The sequence below is a fragment of the Carassius auratus genome, unplaced genomic scaffold (assembly GCF_003368295.1).
Source record: "Carassius auratus strain Wakin unplaced genomic scaffold, ASM336829v1 scaf_tig00017721, whole genome shotgun sequence".
NCBI classification, from domain to species: domain Eukaryota; kingdom Metazoa; phylum Chordata; class Actinopteri; order Cypriniformes; family Cyprinidae; genus Carassius; species Carassius auratus.
In genome coordinates this window covers 108,183-126,507 of record NW_020524808.1, presented here as the reverse complement: position 1 = coordinate 126,507, position 18,325 = coordinate 108,183, and the positions used below count along the sequence as shown (strand labels likewise).

General features: G+C 38.0%; 1 protein-coding gene across 3 annotated transcripts; it reads right to left on the bottom strand.

The window, feature by feature from the left end:
- Positions 1-107: 107 nt before the first annotated feature.
- LOC113075825 (golgin subfamily A member 3-like) lies at positions 108-17,851 on the bottom strand. Of its 3 annotated transcripts, none has more exons than XM_026248478.1 (25): positions 17,763-17,832; positions 16,638-16,688; positions 16,082-16,371; positions 14,636-14,902; positions 13,503-13,615; positions 12,529-13,229; positions 12,296-12,407; positions 11,828-12,134; positions 11,019-11,221; positions 10,238-10,375; positions 8,997-9,158; positions 8,416-8,784; positions 8,242-8,319; positions 7,539-7,802; positions 6,925-7,019; positions 6,443-6,659; positions 6,119-6,262; positions 5,414-5,611; positions 5,147-5,263; positions 4,886-5,025; positions 4,503-4,635; positions 3,175-3,297; positions 2,919-3,083; positions 2,674-2,828; positions 108-2,222 (listed from the first exon to the last, which is right to left on the bottom strand). In XM_026248478.1, exons 3-25 carry the CDS (start codon positions 16,221-16,223, stop codon positions 2,051-2,053), a joined length of 4,515 nt encoding a protein of 1,504 aa, XP_026104263.1. In that variant the 5' UTR covers positions 16,224-16,371; positions 16,638-16,688; positions 17,763-17,832; the 3' UTR covers positions 108-2,050. The 3 variants fall into 3 exon arrangements, with proteins under 3 accessions (XP_026104263.1, XP_026104266.1, XP_026104265.1); XM_026248481.1 differs by having other exon boundaries at positions 14,759-14,902; XM_026248480.1 differs by lacking the exon at positions 16,638-16,688 and having other exon boundaries at positions 17,763-17,851.
- Positions 17,852-18,325: the final 474 nt, after the last annotated feature.

Here is an 18,325-nt window from a genome sequence, read left to right as displayed (position 1 = left end):
CTGTATAAAGCTTAAATATTACATTTTACCAATTAAATCAAAGGCAGACACACACACACACACACACACATACAAATCTAATTCAAAGAACATGACAAAAGATAAGATCATTTTACAGAATTATTTATATTTTACACTCAATATGGTACATCCCATAAAAATGCTGAGTTAAACTTTTTTTTTCTTATTTATAAACACAGAACAGAAACTCGTGCTTTTCATCAGTACAGTAATTAACAGTATATTTTTTTAGTTAATTAAAAACCGTTCCCTTCCTTCCACTGAATATGTGTTAATCCTTTGACAGTAAGTGTACATGTTAGTGCGTAAAGCTTCATTTCCCATTATGTCTTAATCATTTATAGCAGTCTAAAGGTTTTTACCGTACATGGAGATCAATGTCTTTATCTCAGAACACATTTAAAACAGTTCAAGCCAATTACATGGGTAAGTCCAGCTCCACAGACACAACCGACAAATGGAGTTTGTGAAATGAAGACATCAGGGGAAAGACAGAAGTATTACACCCAATTAAAATACATTATGCAAAAAATATTTGCACACATTTTTGATAATTAAGGCTGTAATGACAAATTATCCATAAGAATTTCAGGAAGTGAAAATGTTTTTTTTAAATAAGTGAACATAGTATTGGGCAAAAAACTGGCAAAATCTTCCCATCAAAAAGTAACATTTTACATCTGTCCATACCTGAAAGTCAGTAAGCGTGCTTTATCAATTGTGCAATAGAGTCGACACATTTCATATATATTATAAATATAAGTACAACACACTCAACAGCGCTTTCGAAAGCACATTCAACCAATTTTACACTATTTCCCAAGATCTCTCAACAACAACAACAAAATTCATTCAAGCTATACATTTTTAGCAGTATTTAAAGGTTTCCTTATTGGATTCATTTTAAGGCGCAGCCCTAAAGAAAACAAGTCAAATTCGGACTTTTGGTATGAGATCTCACATTTGCAAACCATAGAAACAAACCAGATACAAGCTGATATTGGATGATCTGATCTATAATATATTACCCTGTACAAAAGGGCCACTACTTTCTCCCAGTCTTACACTTATATTCCTGGGGCTTCAGGTCCTGAGTTTCAATCAGAATGAGGCCGTAGTGCTAACTATAATATTGTAAGTGCATCATCAAGGTCGCATTATTGTACCCACAAAGAATGTGTTACGAAACAGTGGATCTAAACTCTGAGACTTATGGGTAAAGCCGAACACAGTGTGCATGTAGACAGGAAGTTATCAGCATCGCTTTAGACTTGATTTGAGGCCTGGAAAAACTAAGAATGTTCTGTTTATGGGGGAGGGGGGGGGGACAAAAAGAGTTGAGAGAAAATGCTTGATTGATATAAGGGCCTCGTATTGTTTAGTTGATTATATTTGCATTATATTGCAGGGAACAGCTCAAGATCGGGCATCTGTCCAGTGATGGAATGAGATCAGCTCATTCACAGGCACAGAGGAATGGAAGAACAGTTCAGCTGCTGAATTCTCCATGCAGGAAGTGAGAACTACCACCAGACGGATATGTAGAATATACATCTGACCAATTAGATCAATATATCACTAGTTACTATAACACTGGAGTCTGGAGCCCTGGACGTTTGTGGGTTCTTTTCACTTCTGCAGGACTAAGCAGCCTAGCAGTAGCCCTCTCAAACCTCTTTCTGCACCTCATATGAGATGAGAAAGAAAACTAAATCAAAGCTGAACGACGACTGTGGGCGACTACTGTGAAATTGCAAGCGAGATAACAGATCATATCAGAAAGAGAGAGCAGCTCTATTCACTAAGCTAAAAATAAATAGTGATCACAACACAAACACCAAAATGACCCTCTTAAAATAAAGCTGTGGTATAAAGAAACACTTTGTTTCACCCGAACAATCTTGGTTGGAAAGAGATAAAGCCAAATATTGGCAGTTGATAAGAAATAAACAAAAGAACCTTAAAAGTGCCCTTAAAGATAAAACTGAACTCTCTCCTCAGATAATGTCTTGAAAGGATTCGTTGTGGATTAGGAGGACTGCATCTCTTCCTGTATCTTATCATTCTCTTCTCCATTTGGTAAATCGTTGCTGCTGTTGTCATGAAGCCTCAGTTTTTGGAGCTCCTCCTCTGCACTGGCCAGCGACGTCACTGTGACCGTGTGCTCCTCCATCTGCTTCTGAAGGCTGTCCATCTCCTGCCTACGAGAAATGACCATCAGATGAGTGAGAAAGGAGACGCCCACAAGAAAACCGCCATCTGTTATGTGGCTGTGGTAGCTTTTATATGAGGATTTTATATGAAATTTATTTATATGAAAAGGGAGTTTTGTGTAATTAGACTTTGGGTTCAAATTATTACTTTTTTCCTCATTCACTTTATATGTCTGGTACAAATATGTTTCATTTTGTCAGGAAAACAATTAATGGTTTCATATATATATTTTTTTCTAATCAGAAAGAAAGGAATTGAAATTTTGCAGCTTGAAAATTAATACTGGAAGCCACTTTATCAGCCAAAACAACATAGAAGATATCCATAATAGGGAATTGCATGATTTCAATTTGATAACGTTTTTGTTTTTTTCTTATAGTGGGACAATGTGCCCACTCTCCACTAGTTTTCACATAGTACGGTCTGCAAAAGTCTTACTTTAACTGTTTCAGACAGTTGTGGAGGTTATTGAGAGGTTCTTTATTGACGGATGTTGAGGGTTTCAAAAGTTCGTCCAAAAGTGAAGCAGGAACAGGGCAGTCTGGGATCTTTACTGGTGTTACTGGGGTGGATTCCCCCTTTAAATCCATCCGCTGGTGTGGGGACAGAAATATGGATAAAAAAATATTTAATAACACACAAATGTACATGTTGTCTATATTTGAAATGAGCATTAGTCTTACCTTTCTGAGCCTGCTGTTTTTGAGGTCCAGTTTGAGCTGGTTGTTCTGCTGAAGAACAGTCTTCATGCTACTCCTCAGCTCTCCCACTTTAGCCTGCAGCATGAATTTATCCTTCCGTGTGCCATTGAGCTCTTCCTGCACCACCTCCAGCTCCACCTTTATCCTCTACACACCATATCAAACAAAAACAACCCTCAGAATTCAGAAAAAAACAACCATAATACGTGTTCTGCCTGAACAAGGTAGCGTATCCGACCTGTAGAGTGTCCTGCAGGATGTCCATCTCTCTCTGATGACACTGTTCCACCATCTCCAGCTGCTGTTTCTGTGTCTCGATCTCCCGCTGCCTCTGCTCCACCTCCCACTTCAGATCCTCCACCTGCAGGGAGACAGGAACACAGCATATATGATAAATAGTGATTCCGAATGGGAATGAGTCACAGTTCTCAAAACGGATATCCAAATTCTTCAATATAGCATTTAAAGACATAAATTAAACTAACTTGTGGTAGATCTGTCATCTAGACCAACAAAAATTTTTTCTTTAAGGGTTTAACTGTAGTGTACTATAGTGTTCCTGTGGCTCAGTGGTAGAACATTGCAATGCAAAAGGTTGTGGGTTCGATTCCGAGGAAACACATTAGGTAAAAAAAAAAAAAAAAATGTTAGCCTGAATGCACTGTAAGTCGCTTTGGATAAAAGCGTCTGCTAAATGCATACTTTTTTGTTTTTTTAACAGCATGTCTCTTGGGCATTATCTTTAAAGAGATCATATAATGCTACATGCACTTTTACAAGTTGTTTGAACTGAAATGTGTGTTGGCAGTGTGTGTACATAACCACCCTATAATGATAAAAATCCACCCAGTGTTTTTTTTTTTTGTAATCTCCTTAAATGTTTTCCCCTTTCTCAGGTCGAGCCGTCTGACTGTGTTGTACCCTAAAAGGGATACCTTTGTGCCTTATATACCCCTAAAAGTTGCATAGTACTACTTCTAAACAGTAACATGTACCCTACCTAACTTATATAGAGTTGTGCAATGATGTAATTTACATTGTGACGATATAAACAATAATAGACCTGAGATTTGCTATATAGTAAATACTACTTTATGTGAATAATGCAGATATAATATACATCCAACTTTAAATATATGACCAGGCTAGATCCGTGATTAGCGGTAAATCGCCATCAACTGCTTTTAAATGAAGCAGCATTTAATAGACAGAGTTGTAGATCACTGACAAGCTACGCAATAGCGCGTTCATTATCTAAGATGAATTGCCTTCGATAAAAGCAGGTGATGGCGATTTACAGCTAATCACGGAAACAGATTTACTGACTAGATGCCCATGATCATATTGTTCGATATATAGTATAGTTTAAATTATGCAATGATGAATGGGATTTTGGGGGGGGGATCCAACTTTTGCCCTTAATTTGCTGACATTAACTTACATCCAGGATATGAATCCTTGCATCAAAAAATGTAAGGCATAACAAGCATACAGGTATATTGTGAGTGCAGAAGGTTACAAACAGTGAGGTAGTTGACTTTGCTTTGCTACCGAGACGCATTGTACCTCTTGGTTAGTAAGGGGCTGTTTGCTGAGCTCATCATCAAGCTGTTTCTGAAGGATTTGGAGTTGTATGTGAGCATCAGCTAATTGCTCCTGGAAATGAGAAACTTCTTCAGATTGCTTCTCATCTTGAGCCCTGTCAAAGAAAGAAAAAAAATCTCACGAAACACACCAACACAATCAGAAAAGTCACAAACATCTGCTCATTGTCATAAATGAGAAGCACAGATCTCTGATGTTGCTTTTTTAGTTACCCTTGTTACAATCATCAGTTCATCAATCTAGAATAGCTGGACCTCGTAAAGATCTCTTGAAGTGTGACTACGTCTGTATTATGAGCCTCAGAGGCAGCTGTGATCCTAGAACTCAAGAAAACAAAGACTTACTCCAGTGTTTTAGCCTCTTTCTGCAGGGTTTTGATAAGCTCCTCCTTGGCCTGCAGATCTTTCTTGATCTCGCTGAGTTCCAGCATGGCTGCTCTGTAATGTCTGCGGTTATGGGCTGCCTCCAGCTTGGCCTCCGCCACCTGAACAAAGCGTACAAACACACAGGTCACATACATGCACGTAAAGAAACAAACCAAAGGCTTTAGAGACTTTATTAAGGGTAACTGGAAATGTCATGCAGCTGTTAAACCACATATTAACCTGCTCAGTCAGATCCTTGACTTTTATTTTCTCTTTCTCCAGAGCAGCCTGTAGCGTCTGCACCAACTGTCTCTTCTGCTGGTCCTCTTCTTCTTTACGCTTTAACACTGCTTGAACCTGATGTGAAAGATTACTGAGATGTTAGAAACAAAGGGAAAAAAATAAAACAACTTTTGTAAAAAAAAAAAAAAAAAAAAAAAAAAGATATTGATTAAAAGTGTTTTTTTTAAAACAACAAAAAGGTAATTGTAACGTGTAGCATCACACCTGTAAGTTGAGTTGGACAAGATCTGCTTCTCTCTTCGCCAGTGCAGCCTCTAAGATATTGGCATGTTCCCGCAATGCACTGTGGGATTTCCCAAGCCCTGAGAGCTTCCCTTTCTCATGCTCTAGCTCAAGTGCAAGCTTCTTATTAGCATCCTCCAGGCGACAAATTCTCTTTTTAAAATTTCTTGACTCTTGAAGCTGTGCACAAAAAAAAAAATACAAGAGAAAAATGCACAACATTTTAAACAAAACTATAAGTGAAATGAAAAGAAAATGAAAAGAAATGAACAAATCAGTAATCTGAGTTTTTCAATTATTTGAATCCGAGTTGATTACATTTACAGAGTAAATGGGGGGAAATGTGCATGCTATCATTCATAAGTCTGAGGTCATTCAATTTAGTAAAGACTTTTAAACTGCTGAAGAAAATTTGATTAAAAATAAATGCTGTTCTTTTTTTACTTTCTATTATATCTAAATATATATATATACACACACACATATAAGTAATATACACACACAATAGTTGTTTAAAATTGTAATAACATTTCACAATATTAAAATTTTTACTGTTTTGATCAAATAAATGCAGACTTGTTGAGCATACAGACTCCAAACTGATTTTCTGACCATTTAAACATGTTAATTAAAGAATCATACATGTTTCTATTTTGATTTGCCGTTAAGAAACTAATTTTCTCTTACCTCATCTTCCAGTTCGAACACTTTCTCCTGATAGTCCTCTAGTTCAGTGCTAGTCAGGGTAATGACCTCCTGTAGCTCTTTCTCCAGCATGGCTTTACTCTGGCTCACTGCCTTCAGCTGTCCCTGCAGGGCTTCCACCTTGTTCTGAAGCAATAACAAATAAACGTCAATTCATTATCGGAAAAGAAGATAAACTATAGTTTCGCACTGCACCACTGTGAGTTATATGAGAATTATAATCATTTTGTTTCAAATGTTTTCAGGATTTATGCATCTCTTTTTAACTTTTAGTATCTATGTTGTAGACCATCAGTAACAGTTTACCTGAAGTTCTTGGCTATTTCCACCCTCTGAAACCTGAGCTCTGAGTTTGTCAATTTCGGCTTCAGCTGTCTCTTTGGCGGCGAGGGCTTCCTGTAACCTCCGGCTCAGAATACCAACTGCATTCTCATAGGCCTTATGCTTGGCCTTCACCTCTTTCTGTGCACTGGTCAAATCTGTGCCCATACGCTTCATCCTCACCTTCTGCTCTGAGATAGCCCTGGAGGAGGAAAGAGCAGGCACATAATTGTGCATAACTTCACCATTAGATGTTCCTTTAAAACCTCATTTTTTATTTGTTCAATACGCCAGTTGAAACAGGAAAAATACACCCCAATTTCTCATCATTTAATTTTGAGGTGCAAGATCACACGCAAACATGAACTATTGTCTACGTGTCACATCATATTCGTGATGTCAAAGACTGAGCAGCGATCACTATGGAAACCCGTATGGCAGGAGAGGCGGTGTGATTTGTGACTCACTTTCTGGCTTCATTTTGCATTTGTTCGATCCTCTTTTTCAGATTTTCATTTTCTTCGGTCACTGCCGCCAGCTGGTTCTGGTCAAACTGAAGGGACTAAAGCAACAACGTGGAGTGTGTCAAAATATGCTAAACACTTTTGTACAAAAGGTTTTGAATAATAGTTTTTTTGTTGTTCTTGTGGTTTCTTATGATCTTCAAGTACCATGTATTTGATCAAAAATATAGTAAAAACCGTAATATTGTGAAATATTATTAAAAATTAAAATAACTTCTCTATTGTTATATATTTGAAAATCTAATTTATTTCTGTGATGGCAAAGCTGAATTTTTAGCATAATTAGTCCTGTCTTCACATGATCTTTCAGAAATCATTCTAATATGCTGATGTGGTGCTCAAACTTTCCAGTTCCAAAAAAAGTTTCAGGATTCTTTAATGAATTGAAATTTCAAAAGCATTTATTTGAAATTGAAGTGTTTTTGTAACATCAGAACTGTCTTTACAGTCACTTTTGATCAATTTAATGCATACTTGCTGAATTAAAGTATTAATTTGTTTAAGAGGTGGCAAAAGAGTCTATCCTTGAAGATCTTTGTAATGCGGTCAGCGTGTACCTGCAGTTGAGAGTCAAGTTGGTCTCTCTCTGTTTGTACGGATTGTAAATGGGCTTCCAGACTGTTCATTTGCTGCTGGACTCTCTCCACTTCCTTCTGCAGGCGAGTCTGTTCCTGGTCTGAGCTCTTCTTTTCTCCCTCCATTTTCAACACTTCCTGCTTCAGGTCCTTCACCTCAGACACCAGACGCTTTTTAGAAGCCTTCAACTCAGAGATCAACTGATCTTTGGAGCTGGCATCTCTCCTGTAAGCTTCAACCATCACCTGCAAGAAAGAATAGAGCAGATCAAGGACACATCTACCGATTTCCAGTTGGCAAATTTGTTGATTTAATAGCATTAGATGTATTTTTTGGGGGGTCGAAACTTGTCAACTATTTTTTCCAGCAACAAATAAGTAAAAAAAAATAATTTATGCCTTCCTGAAATTGAAGTGTTTTACAAATTGATAAAACTCATGTTTAGGACCAAATGGAATTTCCTATGTTAAGGAAAACATGTCATTGACTATATTATTGACATTTACGTATTTAACAGACCACTGTAATCAACTTACAGTGCATTCAGGATATTTTTTTTTCCTTTATCAGTATGCATGTTCCCTGGGAATTGAACCCACAACCTTCTGCACTACTAAAGCAATGCTCTACCACTGAGCCACAGGAACTCAGGAACATATCAATTGATAATGACAAAACGTGTACCTTTTGCTGCATGAACTGATCCTTCAGTTTCTGTGCTTGTTTTTTGAGGGTGCCATTCTCTTGCTGGAGAGCTTCAATCTTGTGGAATGAAAGGAAAAATTTCAATCTGAACTAATTCTAAAGTTCTTGATACAAAAAAAAAAAAATCGCATCACTAATATTCAACCCTCTCACCTGGGTTGCTTTAACCTGTAGTTCCTGCTTAAGCTGGTCAAGAGTGTCTGATGCCACCAGCACTTCCTCTCCTAGCCTTTCCGCTCCTTCATCCAGTTCGCTCTTATCGGCTCGCGCTGCCTGCAGAGCAACTTCCAGGACTATTTTCTCATTTTGGAGAAACTGCAGGGTCTCCTCTTTAGCTGTGGCATCAGTTTGTAGCTCCTCCAGCTGAGTCTGGAGCTCCTGGTAACGTGCCTCCAGCTGATTAAGGGACTGTTCTTTGGTTTGGAGGGTCTCCTGAGTGCTGGTGAGCTGCTTCATCAGCTCTAGGTGCTCATGCTGAAGCAATTCCAGCTGGGCGTTTTTTTGGGAGAGAATGAGTTTGACCTGGAAGGAGACGAATTAGTCATTTGAGTCATTATTATGGCATGCTTACATCCAAAATCCAACATATTACAAAAACCTGGGATTAAGAGTGTTGTTCAAGAGCACAATGGTGATGGGTTTTTAATTACCAGATCAGATACTGAATACTAGAATACACCACAAAAGACAATATGGTAGTGTGTGCTCACACATGCTGGTGAGCATTAAGATACCTGTTCTAGCCCTCTCTCCAGTGTTGTGGCTGTGTTGGCGAGTTTGAGAAGATGCTCTCGCTCCTCTTCAAACTCTTCCAGTTTGTGCTGAAGATCTTCCTCCACCATTGACTTTGCCTCCTGGATCTGATGTATGGCCGCTTCTTGAGTCAACATGTCCGTCTGGATAACAATCAGTAAATAATTATTATTATTATCATTATGTATACTTAGATTTAACCTTGATTCAATTTATTCCTTAAAAGAAATTCTTAAAGCACACTAAACTGAAAATTTATTTTTAGTCAGTTTAATGTAATGAAAAAAATTAATAATATACATACAGTCTTAGGCCACGAGTATTTTCACCAACAGATGGTTTTAAGTCAGTTACTTCCATATTTTGCTTTAGTGTGTCAGCACAAAATATCAGTTTACATTTCTTTTGCCATTCGTTTTAATAACAGAGTGAGATTTTTGTTTGCACAAGGAGTCTGACAGCAGCAGGTGCTTCACACAGAAATCTGATCTCACCATCATCCAGTCCGTCTGGAATAACATGAAGAAACAGAACAAACTGAGACAGACTAAATGAAGAAGAACTGTGGCATTGTCTCCAAGACACTTCAAGAAATCTTCCTGCAAAGTAAACAATGCGCAAGTGCACCTAGGACAAAAGCTGATTTAAATGCAAAGGTTGGTCAAACCAAATGTTAAATTTGATTTAGTACATAGAAGTTAATTGATAAAACAAAATCTATATATGACTATTTTTTAAACCTTCCTCACTTTACAGCATTTTTGCACTAGAGCTTAAAACTGTTCACAGTACTGTAGCTTTGGAGGTTTCTTGAAGTGTCTTGGAGGCATTGCCACAGTTCATCTGGATTTAGTCTGTCTCAGTTTACTCTGTTTCTTCATGTTATTCCAGACAGACTGGATGATGGTGAGATCAGATCTCTGTGTGGAGCGCTGGCCGTTCTCAGACACCTTGTGCAAACAAAAATCTCACTGGATTAATATAATTAATAACAAAGGAAATGTTAGGAATGTAATCTAATATTTCCTACTGACACACCACAGCAAAATATAGAAATAACTGACTTAAAACCATTATATATATGTGTGTGTGTGTGTGTGTGTGTGTGTGAGATATAATAACAAAATGACAGGTCTGCTTTCAGGGAAATATATGATACTAAATATGCCAGCAATAAAAGAGAATATGTCAGTTTGACAGAAAGAGTTTTAGTGCTCCAGACCTCTATACTCTGTAGCTGCACAGCAATCCGTTCCTTCTCTTTTATAGATTGATGTTTCGTCTCTGTGAGTTTGTGAGACAGAGTAACATTCTCCATCTTTAGATTTTCCAACACTCCGATCTGAGTCATCTGACCAGCCTGTAAGGAAAAATACAAAAAAAACATACACACTACAGATGGCCATTTTGCTTATGAATCTTTCTGATAAACATCTTTTCTGAAAACATACACTATCATTCAAAGGTTGGGGGTCAATAAGATTTTGAAAGAAATTGCTGCTTTTATTCGGATGTATGCATTAAATTAATGACAAATTTTATAAATAATATTTACAATACATACATTTTTAATGTTGCATTTATAAAGATTTCTATTCTAAAACTGCTCCCACAAAAATAATATTTAGAAAGATTTCTGAAGGATCATGGTACACTGAAGACTGGAGTAATGATGCTAAAAATTCAGCTTTGATCACAGAAATAAATAACATTTTAAAATGTATTAAATTTAGAAAAAATATACTGATATTAATATTAATCATCTAAATATATATTTGATCAAATAAATGCAGCCTTGGTGAGCATAATAAACTTCTTTAATTAAACAATCTTACCAACCCCAAACTGGGAATGGTAGTTTATATTTATTATGGGTAACAACATTACCTTCTGGAGCTCACAACATGACAATCGTGAGCCATTATTCAAGATTTTTATTCATTACATACACGATTATATAGAGAATGTATAACCAGCAGTGAAATGTGTGTACACATTTATACCTGCATGTTTGCCATCTCTCCCTGCAGTCGCACTCGTGCCTCCTGTGCCAGAGTCAGCTGCTGCTGGTACCAGAGGCGCAGCTGCTGCAGGGAGTCCACTTCTGCATGGGACGTCTTCAGTCTACTCTGCAGAGCGTTCCTCTCGCTCTGGACCCTCTGAAGCTGTGCCTGTAGGCCCCCCATCTGCTGCCGTAATTCAGAGACTAAGTGGAAGAATGACAAACAGGAGAAAGTTATGTAAACGTTGTAATATATTATTATAAATAAGCATATCATTAATTTAATTATCTATAGTTTTACTCAAGATTACTCTCGAGCATGTACTCAAAGTCAAGTGGGCACAGAAATGATTTTTTTTTACTAATATATTTCAAATACCGTATTTTTCGGACTATAAGTCGCACCTGAGTATAAGTCGCATTTATTCAGAACCAAGAACCAGAGAAAACATTACCGTCTACAGCCGCAACAGGGCGCTCTATGCTGCTCAGTGTAGACTACAGGAGCATAGAGCAGCATAGCGCGCCCTCTGGCGGCTGTAGACGGTAATGTTTTCTCTTGGTTCATGTCAAATTAATTTTGATAAACAAGTCGCACCTGACTATAGGTCGCAGGACCAGCCAAACTATGCAAAAAAAGTCTGACTTATAGTCCGGAAAATACGGTAGTTAGTTTACTATGATCAACTGGAACTAGTGGGCAAAAGTGAAATATTAACCATCCTGAGTAATTATACACTAAGACTGACATTTTGAGTATCCCAACTGATCAGGCTCAACCCTGATGTGTACATCTACCACTGTCTTTACCTGTGTTGTCCTTGGTATTCAGGCTCTGCTGCATCTCCTCCACTTTGACCATGAGCCTCTGGTACTGCTCTTCAGCCAGCTGCAGGTCACTGCCCAGCGAGGCCAGGCTGGCGTTTTTCCCTTCCAGATTGCTTTGGAGTTCCACCATGGCCTTCTCCAGTGCAGAGCAGTTGGAGCGTAATGTAGTGACCTCAGAGGTGAGGGTGCTCTGCTTCTCGTGACTGGCCTGGGTCTGCTCTACCTGGCCCTGCAACTGAGCAGCTACTGTAGCCAGCTGGGCCTGGAGCTCTGTCTTTTCTTTCAGAGCCTGGAAATGCAGGAAGGTTTTACAAAAATCAATGTGCATCCACATTTTAAAAGACATATGTATAACAATGGATGAATGAATGGATGAATGAATATTATACATATATATAAGACAGTTTAAAAGTTAATGTACAAATTCTTGGGACTCTACTAATACCTCACCTGACTGGCCTCGGAGGAAAGAGACTCTAGTTGTCCTTCTAACCTCATTTTCTCTTTCAGCACTTGCAGCATCTCATCATGAGTCCCCATCACAGAACTCCCATACGACACACTGCAAATGCATAATTCAATGGTTATCATGAGGCTTTGATGGGCTGGTTTCAAGATAGATGATGACGTCTAAAAATAATATTTTGAGAATGGACTAACTGGAGGAAACTGTATACTTATACCTGCTGGAGAAGCTGTCCCTGCGACTGCGAGGCTCCACACTGCCCTCTCTTTCCTCTTCCATGTGTCTCTCTTCAGTGGCTGTCTGCAAGACTTCATGCAGTGATGGAAAGTGGCCCATGGCTTCTGGAGCAATCTCTCTCCCTTCGACAGTATATGGAGCCTTTGGCCGGTTCACTATTGCAGCTAACATATTATATGTCCCTGGAGTAGACACACTACTATAGGATGAGCTATCGCTGTCATTACCATCAGCTTTGAAACCTGATTCGCTACCATCAACCTCTGAGATGTTGCCTCTGATTAGCCGAGATGATTCCAAATGGGTGTTGGTCTCAGAACTGATGCTGATTTCCGAAACTGTGGAGACTGAGCTGATGGTGGAATGCAGAGAGCTAAACGACGTGTCGCCAGATGATGAAACTACCCCACCAGACGTATCTGCACTTTGAGCATCAGATTCAGAAGTTCTGTAGTCGGCGAGAGAGTGGATCTTGTTGGAGCGAGATGATTTGGACTTCTTCTCCTTGTTGGAAGGGATTCCAAGGCTGCCCAGTTTGGGACCACGGGGAACACTGGTACGCAGGAAAGAGTATTCCTTAGTCATAGCGACAGTATTGGCACGTGGGAGACCCTCGGGATGGAGCATGAGCTCTGGGTCCAAAGTGCTAAAAGCGCGGCTCTTAGGAGTGGAACGCCGGGTCTGAATGGGACAAAGAAATGAGGATCAAACATGCAAAACAAGAAACAGTATGCAACACAGGACAATCGCAGAAGAGTTCATCTATGTCTAACATTAAGTCCATCAAGTTCACCAATAGGAACATTTAATAAAATAAATAAATAAATAATAATAATAATAATCCAAAATTATTTGCTCAGTAAATGATGCCAATTTTCAGTTTTTGGCCAACTATCCATTAAATTCAATATCAGTAATTTGACAGAAACTGACAGTTCTGGATTGCTGACTCACTCTCTCTGTGTGCCGCTGTACTCTGTATTGTTTGAGCTGTTCCTCCAGACGCCGACGAGCTTCCTGACGGATCTTTTCTTCATTTTCCATCTCCACAGATGGCTCTTTCGATGCTACAAGAAAGACACGGTCAATAAAACACAAAAACCCCTGCTACATAAATAAAGTGAAAAGTTTAGATATTCTCAACCAAGCAGTATTGGATTGAATGCATCAGGTTATTGATTATACAAAAAAAAAATGACAGCTCATCAATCCTGAAACATGCTTGGTTGACAATGTCTTTTTTTAGGGATAGGAACAACTGACAACTGGTTCCAAGAACTGAATGGATCTGTAACAAAATGGTATACAATTAATTGCACTGAATTAAATTATTCATAGTTTCATTGCAATTAGTTTTATTTAACAGGTCTATGTAAATGCAAATTTTAGATATTTTTTGGTGGAACAGACTGATACAATTTTTTTTTTTATGCATGCATGCTTTGAAAATCTGAAATTAATTATAATCAGAATGCTAAGGGCTAACTGTAAAAGTGGAAATGCAACTAGAATCTTTAAAATGTCTTTTGTTTCCCATCCCTAGTCTTTAAAAAGTGAAGCTTCATGCTGGTCCTGGTACAGCAAACACCACGTGAGCTCTGCATCCCATAATAAGCCATTCCAGCTGCCTTAGTCAGAAAAAGAGAAAAGTGCCCTTGAGCTTCTATGTCAGTTAGTTCTTATTAGTTCAGCCATATTTCACCTCCAAGCCAAATTGTCTTAACAAGATGCACGTAGTCTTGCCAGTATTCATGTTGTTCCCAGAAAAGCTTAACTTTTCCTGAATCACCAACCAGCACACCAACACCCCAGGATTGCTAACACAGAATTGTCATAAACGTACGAAATCAAAGCACTCACAATCACAGGAGAGACTAAATAGCCTTTCATTAGGGGACAAAATGCAATGAAGAGATTCCCACTAAAATCTCTCAGCAAGCCAAAACGGAGGAGCAGGCAAAAACAGGGTACACCAAACAGAGAGGGTTAGCCTAAATCAGCCATCAAAAGATAAACTGGGGGAATTACAACACAACAGGAAGGGAAGGGGATGATTCGAGGGGTGTTATCCAGTATCGTATGCTTACACAATTCAGTCTCCTGCATAGGAATACTTAGTCTGAGCGATTGCAATGCGTCACCCTTGTGAACAGAGCCCTCTGCAAGAGCTGCCTCAGACTTCTCTAGGCTGTCAGGGAAAGAGGCCAAACCTGGATCCAGCTCTGCGCTCAGAGGGGAATCGGCAAGGCGGCTGCCCGGGGAAGGAGTAGCCAGAGGTGGGGTGCTGCCTCCGTGAGTTTCCTGACCCTCCACCACGGCCTCTCCGTTTGGCAACAGATCTGCTCTGACATGACCTGAAACAATGAGAAGGGATTCAGCAAAGAGCTTTATACTTAAAGGTGCACTAAGGTTTTGTTTGTTTTGCAAGCCAGTACAATATATCAATCAGCATGGATGAAATAGCATGTTAATTTAAACTTACCTCACCTGTTATGTGTACAGTGTATATGGACCATATGAAATCACTTAAATGCAAGTAAATCAAGTAAAATGCAATCAAATAAAATCAATTTATAAAAAAAAGAAAAAAAATATTCATGTGTTCCCAAAGAGAGCACTTTTTTATATATTTTTTTCTTTTTGGTAAGCATCACTCAATGCTAAAGCAATTTGGTAACAAACATTAAGCAATACATTTGAGACAGTATTTATTAATCTTTCTTGAAATTAGTCTTTAAAAATAAATACAACTATTCACTGTTAGTTCATGTTAGCTCAAGACCAATACTATCACATTTAACTTTTGCTAACAAATTTAAACTTATTGCAAATTAATACAAATAATTCTGTAGGAAACAGTCACATTTATAGGCATATTTGTCATCCGTAATTCATTATTTCACAGAGAGAAGTGTCCATCAACAAATAGTCCACTATTAAGTTGGGGCATCTTTTCAGATCATTCAAGTGTACATAATTTTTTGCATATTTGTCAAAAGCAATATTCTTTTCTTTATAGGCAAAACGTTACCTTGTGCACTTTTAAAGTACTAAGCCAAATTAGCCTGCTGCTGATATCTAGGTCAAGAGGTTATGACTGGTGCTTTTTGATCATCACGCATAAACTTTAAACGTAATTGGTGATCTGAAAGTTATCTTTTGCTAAATTTTCTCCGAACGAGTCAAACGGCCTTATCAAGCTACAGTGACAATTTAGGAAACTGATACTGAAAGCACAGGGACGTTTGTGGATATATCTGGAAAAAAAAAACACGTCTTTATAAGGTAACAAATGGCACTGGAAGAAGTGGGAAGAAAAAACTTCTCAAAGCCAAGTGACGCAGTAAACAGCAAATGTTCACTCTGAAATCTTGCCAGGTTTTGAATGAACACAACAAACAACTTTCAAGCAAAAGCTTAACAGTGAATCCGTGTATAAATCAGAAAGTACAAATGAACAGGCTCAATGCTGATCAAATCAACCATTTTATTGCAACATCATCCATCAAATTTCATCTCAAAAGAACACTTACCATTAGGGATTTTCTCCATTACTAGTGATCTCTCCAGCTTCAGGGATTCAACAGCACTGCTGTCTGGATCTTTGCCGTGTTTTGCGTCCGGATGCTGAGGGTTGGCCTCAAACGAGGCTGTTTCCTTATTTCCATTTTCCATATTTCTTGCAATTCAGATGCTGCTCTAGCATCCATGAACATAAGCTGGGTCTCACCAATGCAATTCACCTTTACTTCATGCTCTGTAAACTTCGGCTAAGACTGCAGGCTGGCCTGGACGGTACAGACAGCTTCAGTCCTCTGTGATCCTGAAGAATGGAAACATTATTTTAAGTCATCCTACTATGAGAAGAGTTCAAGATTTATTGCTCAAATAAAGCAAAATCAGCAAAATATATTAATTACTAATTTATCATTTAGTCACGATGCTGATGGTTCTAACTCATCTAATGGTGCGCTAATTACAGGGATATTTGTCCCTGAAGCAATGTATATTTAAATGTTTTGATCAAGGACACAATGCTGACACACTTATGTCAGTTATTGCACGTGGCACTAGCTGTTTAATTCTTACTTTGTCTTTTGTTTCTATGAAGTTCCCTTCACAAAACCACAAATGTCTCTCCTGCAAAGATAAAAAGAAGAACCTTTGTTTTTGAGAGTTGACATAGGATCTAAGCCACACCACCCCATTTTGGCAACAAGGGAAAAGGCAATTCACCAACTTTAAAACTTTTAACTTAATGGTTCAAATGGAAGAGGTTTAAATAAAAGTCCACTGATTCTATGTTTTATGTCATATATTTTAGTCAACACAGTTATCCATCAACACTTTAAGATGTCAGCACTTAGGTTTTCAGTCTTACTATTAATCAAATTAAATATATTCTGAACTAGAAATCCACTTTAAAATCATTCTGTAGTCTCCACTCATTCACTGAAGTGAATGCTTTATTTGGTCATTTTGAAATAAGTAAAAGGTGATGATTCTTACTGAGCAACAGGATGGGGAGGAAAATGGAAGAAGTAGGATATTGAACAATTATTTCTTGTAAAAACTTTTATCAGTACTGTAGTTTATTTTGTTCTAGTATTTAGAAATCAGCCAGCTTTTATAGCTTAGTGTCATGATAGTCTAGTAACCGACAAGACATATTGTTCTATTTTTATAGCATAATGTAAGACAACAGTGTGGTGGATGATAAGAGTGACCATCAACAAGAGTCTAACTATAGACTAACACGGTTTAAGAAACTTATCAACTTACAACTGGCCTGCAACCGAAGATGACATGACTGTAAAATCAACACAAATATACTCATTTTTAAAATCACATATGGACGGATCAGGCTGTCAACGCCGTTGTAATTTACTGTCACTTTCAGGAAAGGGACAGTATCTCTGGCTTTAAAGTAATGATTTGAAAATAAATGCACCGCCACAAAAATAAATAACAATATTAATAAAAATGGCAAAAAGTCACAGGAGATACAGTGTCAATGTGACTTTATTATTATAAATATCTGATCTCATTAGCATCAGCCTCTAGCCACATCGCACGCACGATATCTAAAAACCTTAAGCAACTGACCCATGACACTTACACACGACCGTTCTTCTGCAAAGCAATGTACACGTGAAATGGTGTTTAATTTGTGTGGAGATTAGAAGAAAGTATAAAAAGTATTTAAACACCAACCTCAGACGTGCTCCTGCCTACACTACGTGGCTGTTTTGGTTCCGTCCTAGAAACAGATCCGACTCGCAACGGTTTTCTCGACATTAAAGGTTCCGCATTGAGTTGCTGCATAATAATTAAAGCGAAAACATTTATAGATTTTAGAACCCACTATAATAATTTGAATATCCACCTTATTTCACAGTAATCAGTTGATAACAACCCATATTTATTAGTTTCGTTAAATACCAAAATTCTTAACTTATCAATTGTGGGTTTACTTATCTAAAGTGTATATACATTTTTTCTGCAATAAGCCGTTTTTCTTTTATATCAAATTATTTTAACGTATTGGATTCCACTATCAAATGAAAGAGAGCTGTTTCATAGTCTCCATATAATATGCTATTAACCAAACAGAAAATTAATGTTTGTCCCATTAGGCTTGTAAATGGAAGCCAAACAGACACTGACGTATGACAAAGCATCAGCCTTTAATTTGGTTTGATCACAATCCTTTTACATTATTTATAATTAGTCACCACTATAAAATGTGATACTTCAAGTCAATCATCAAATGCCAA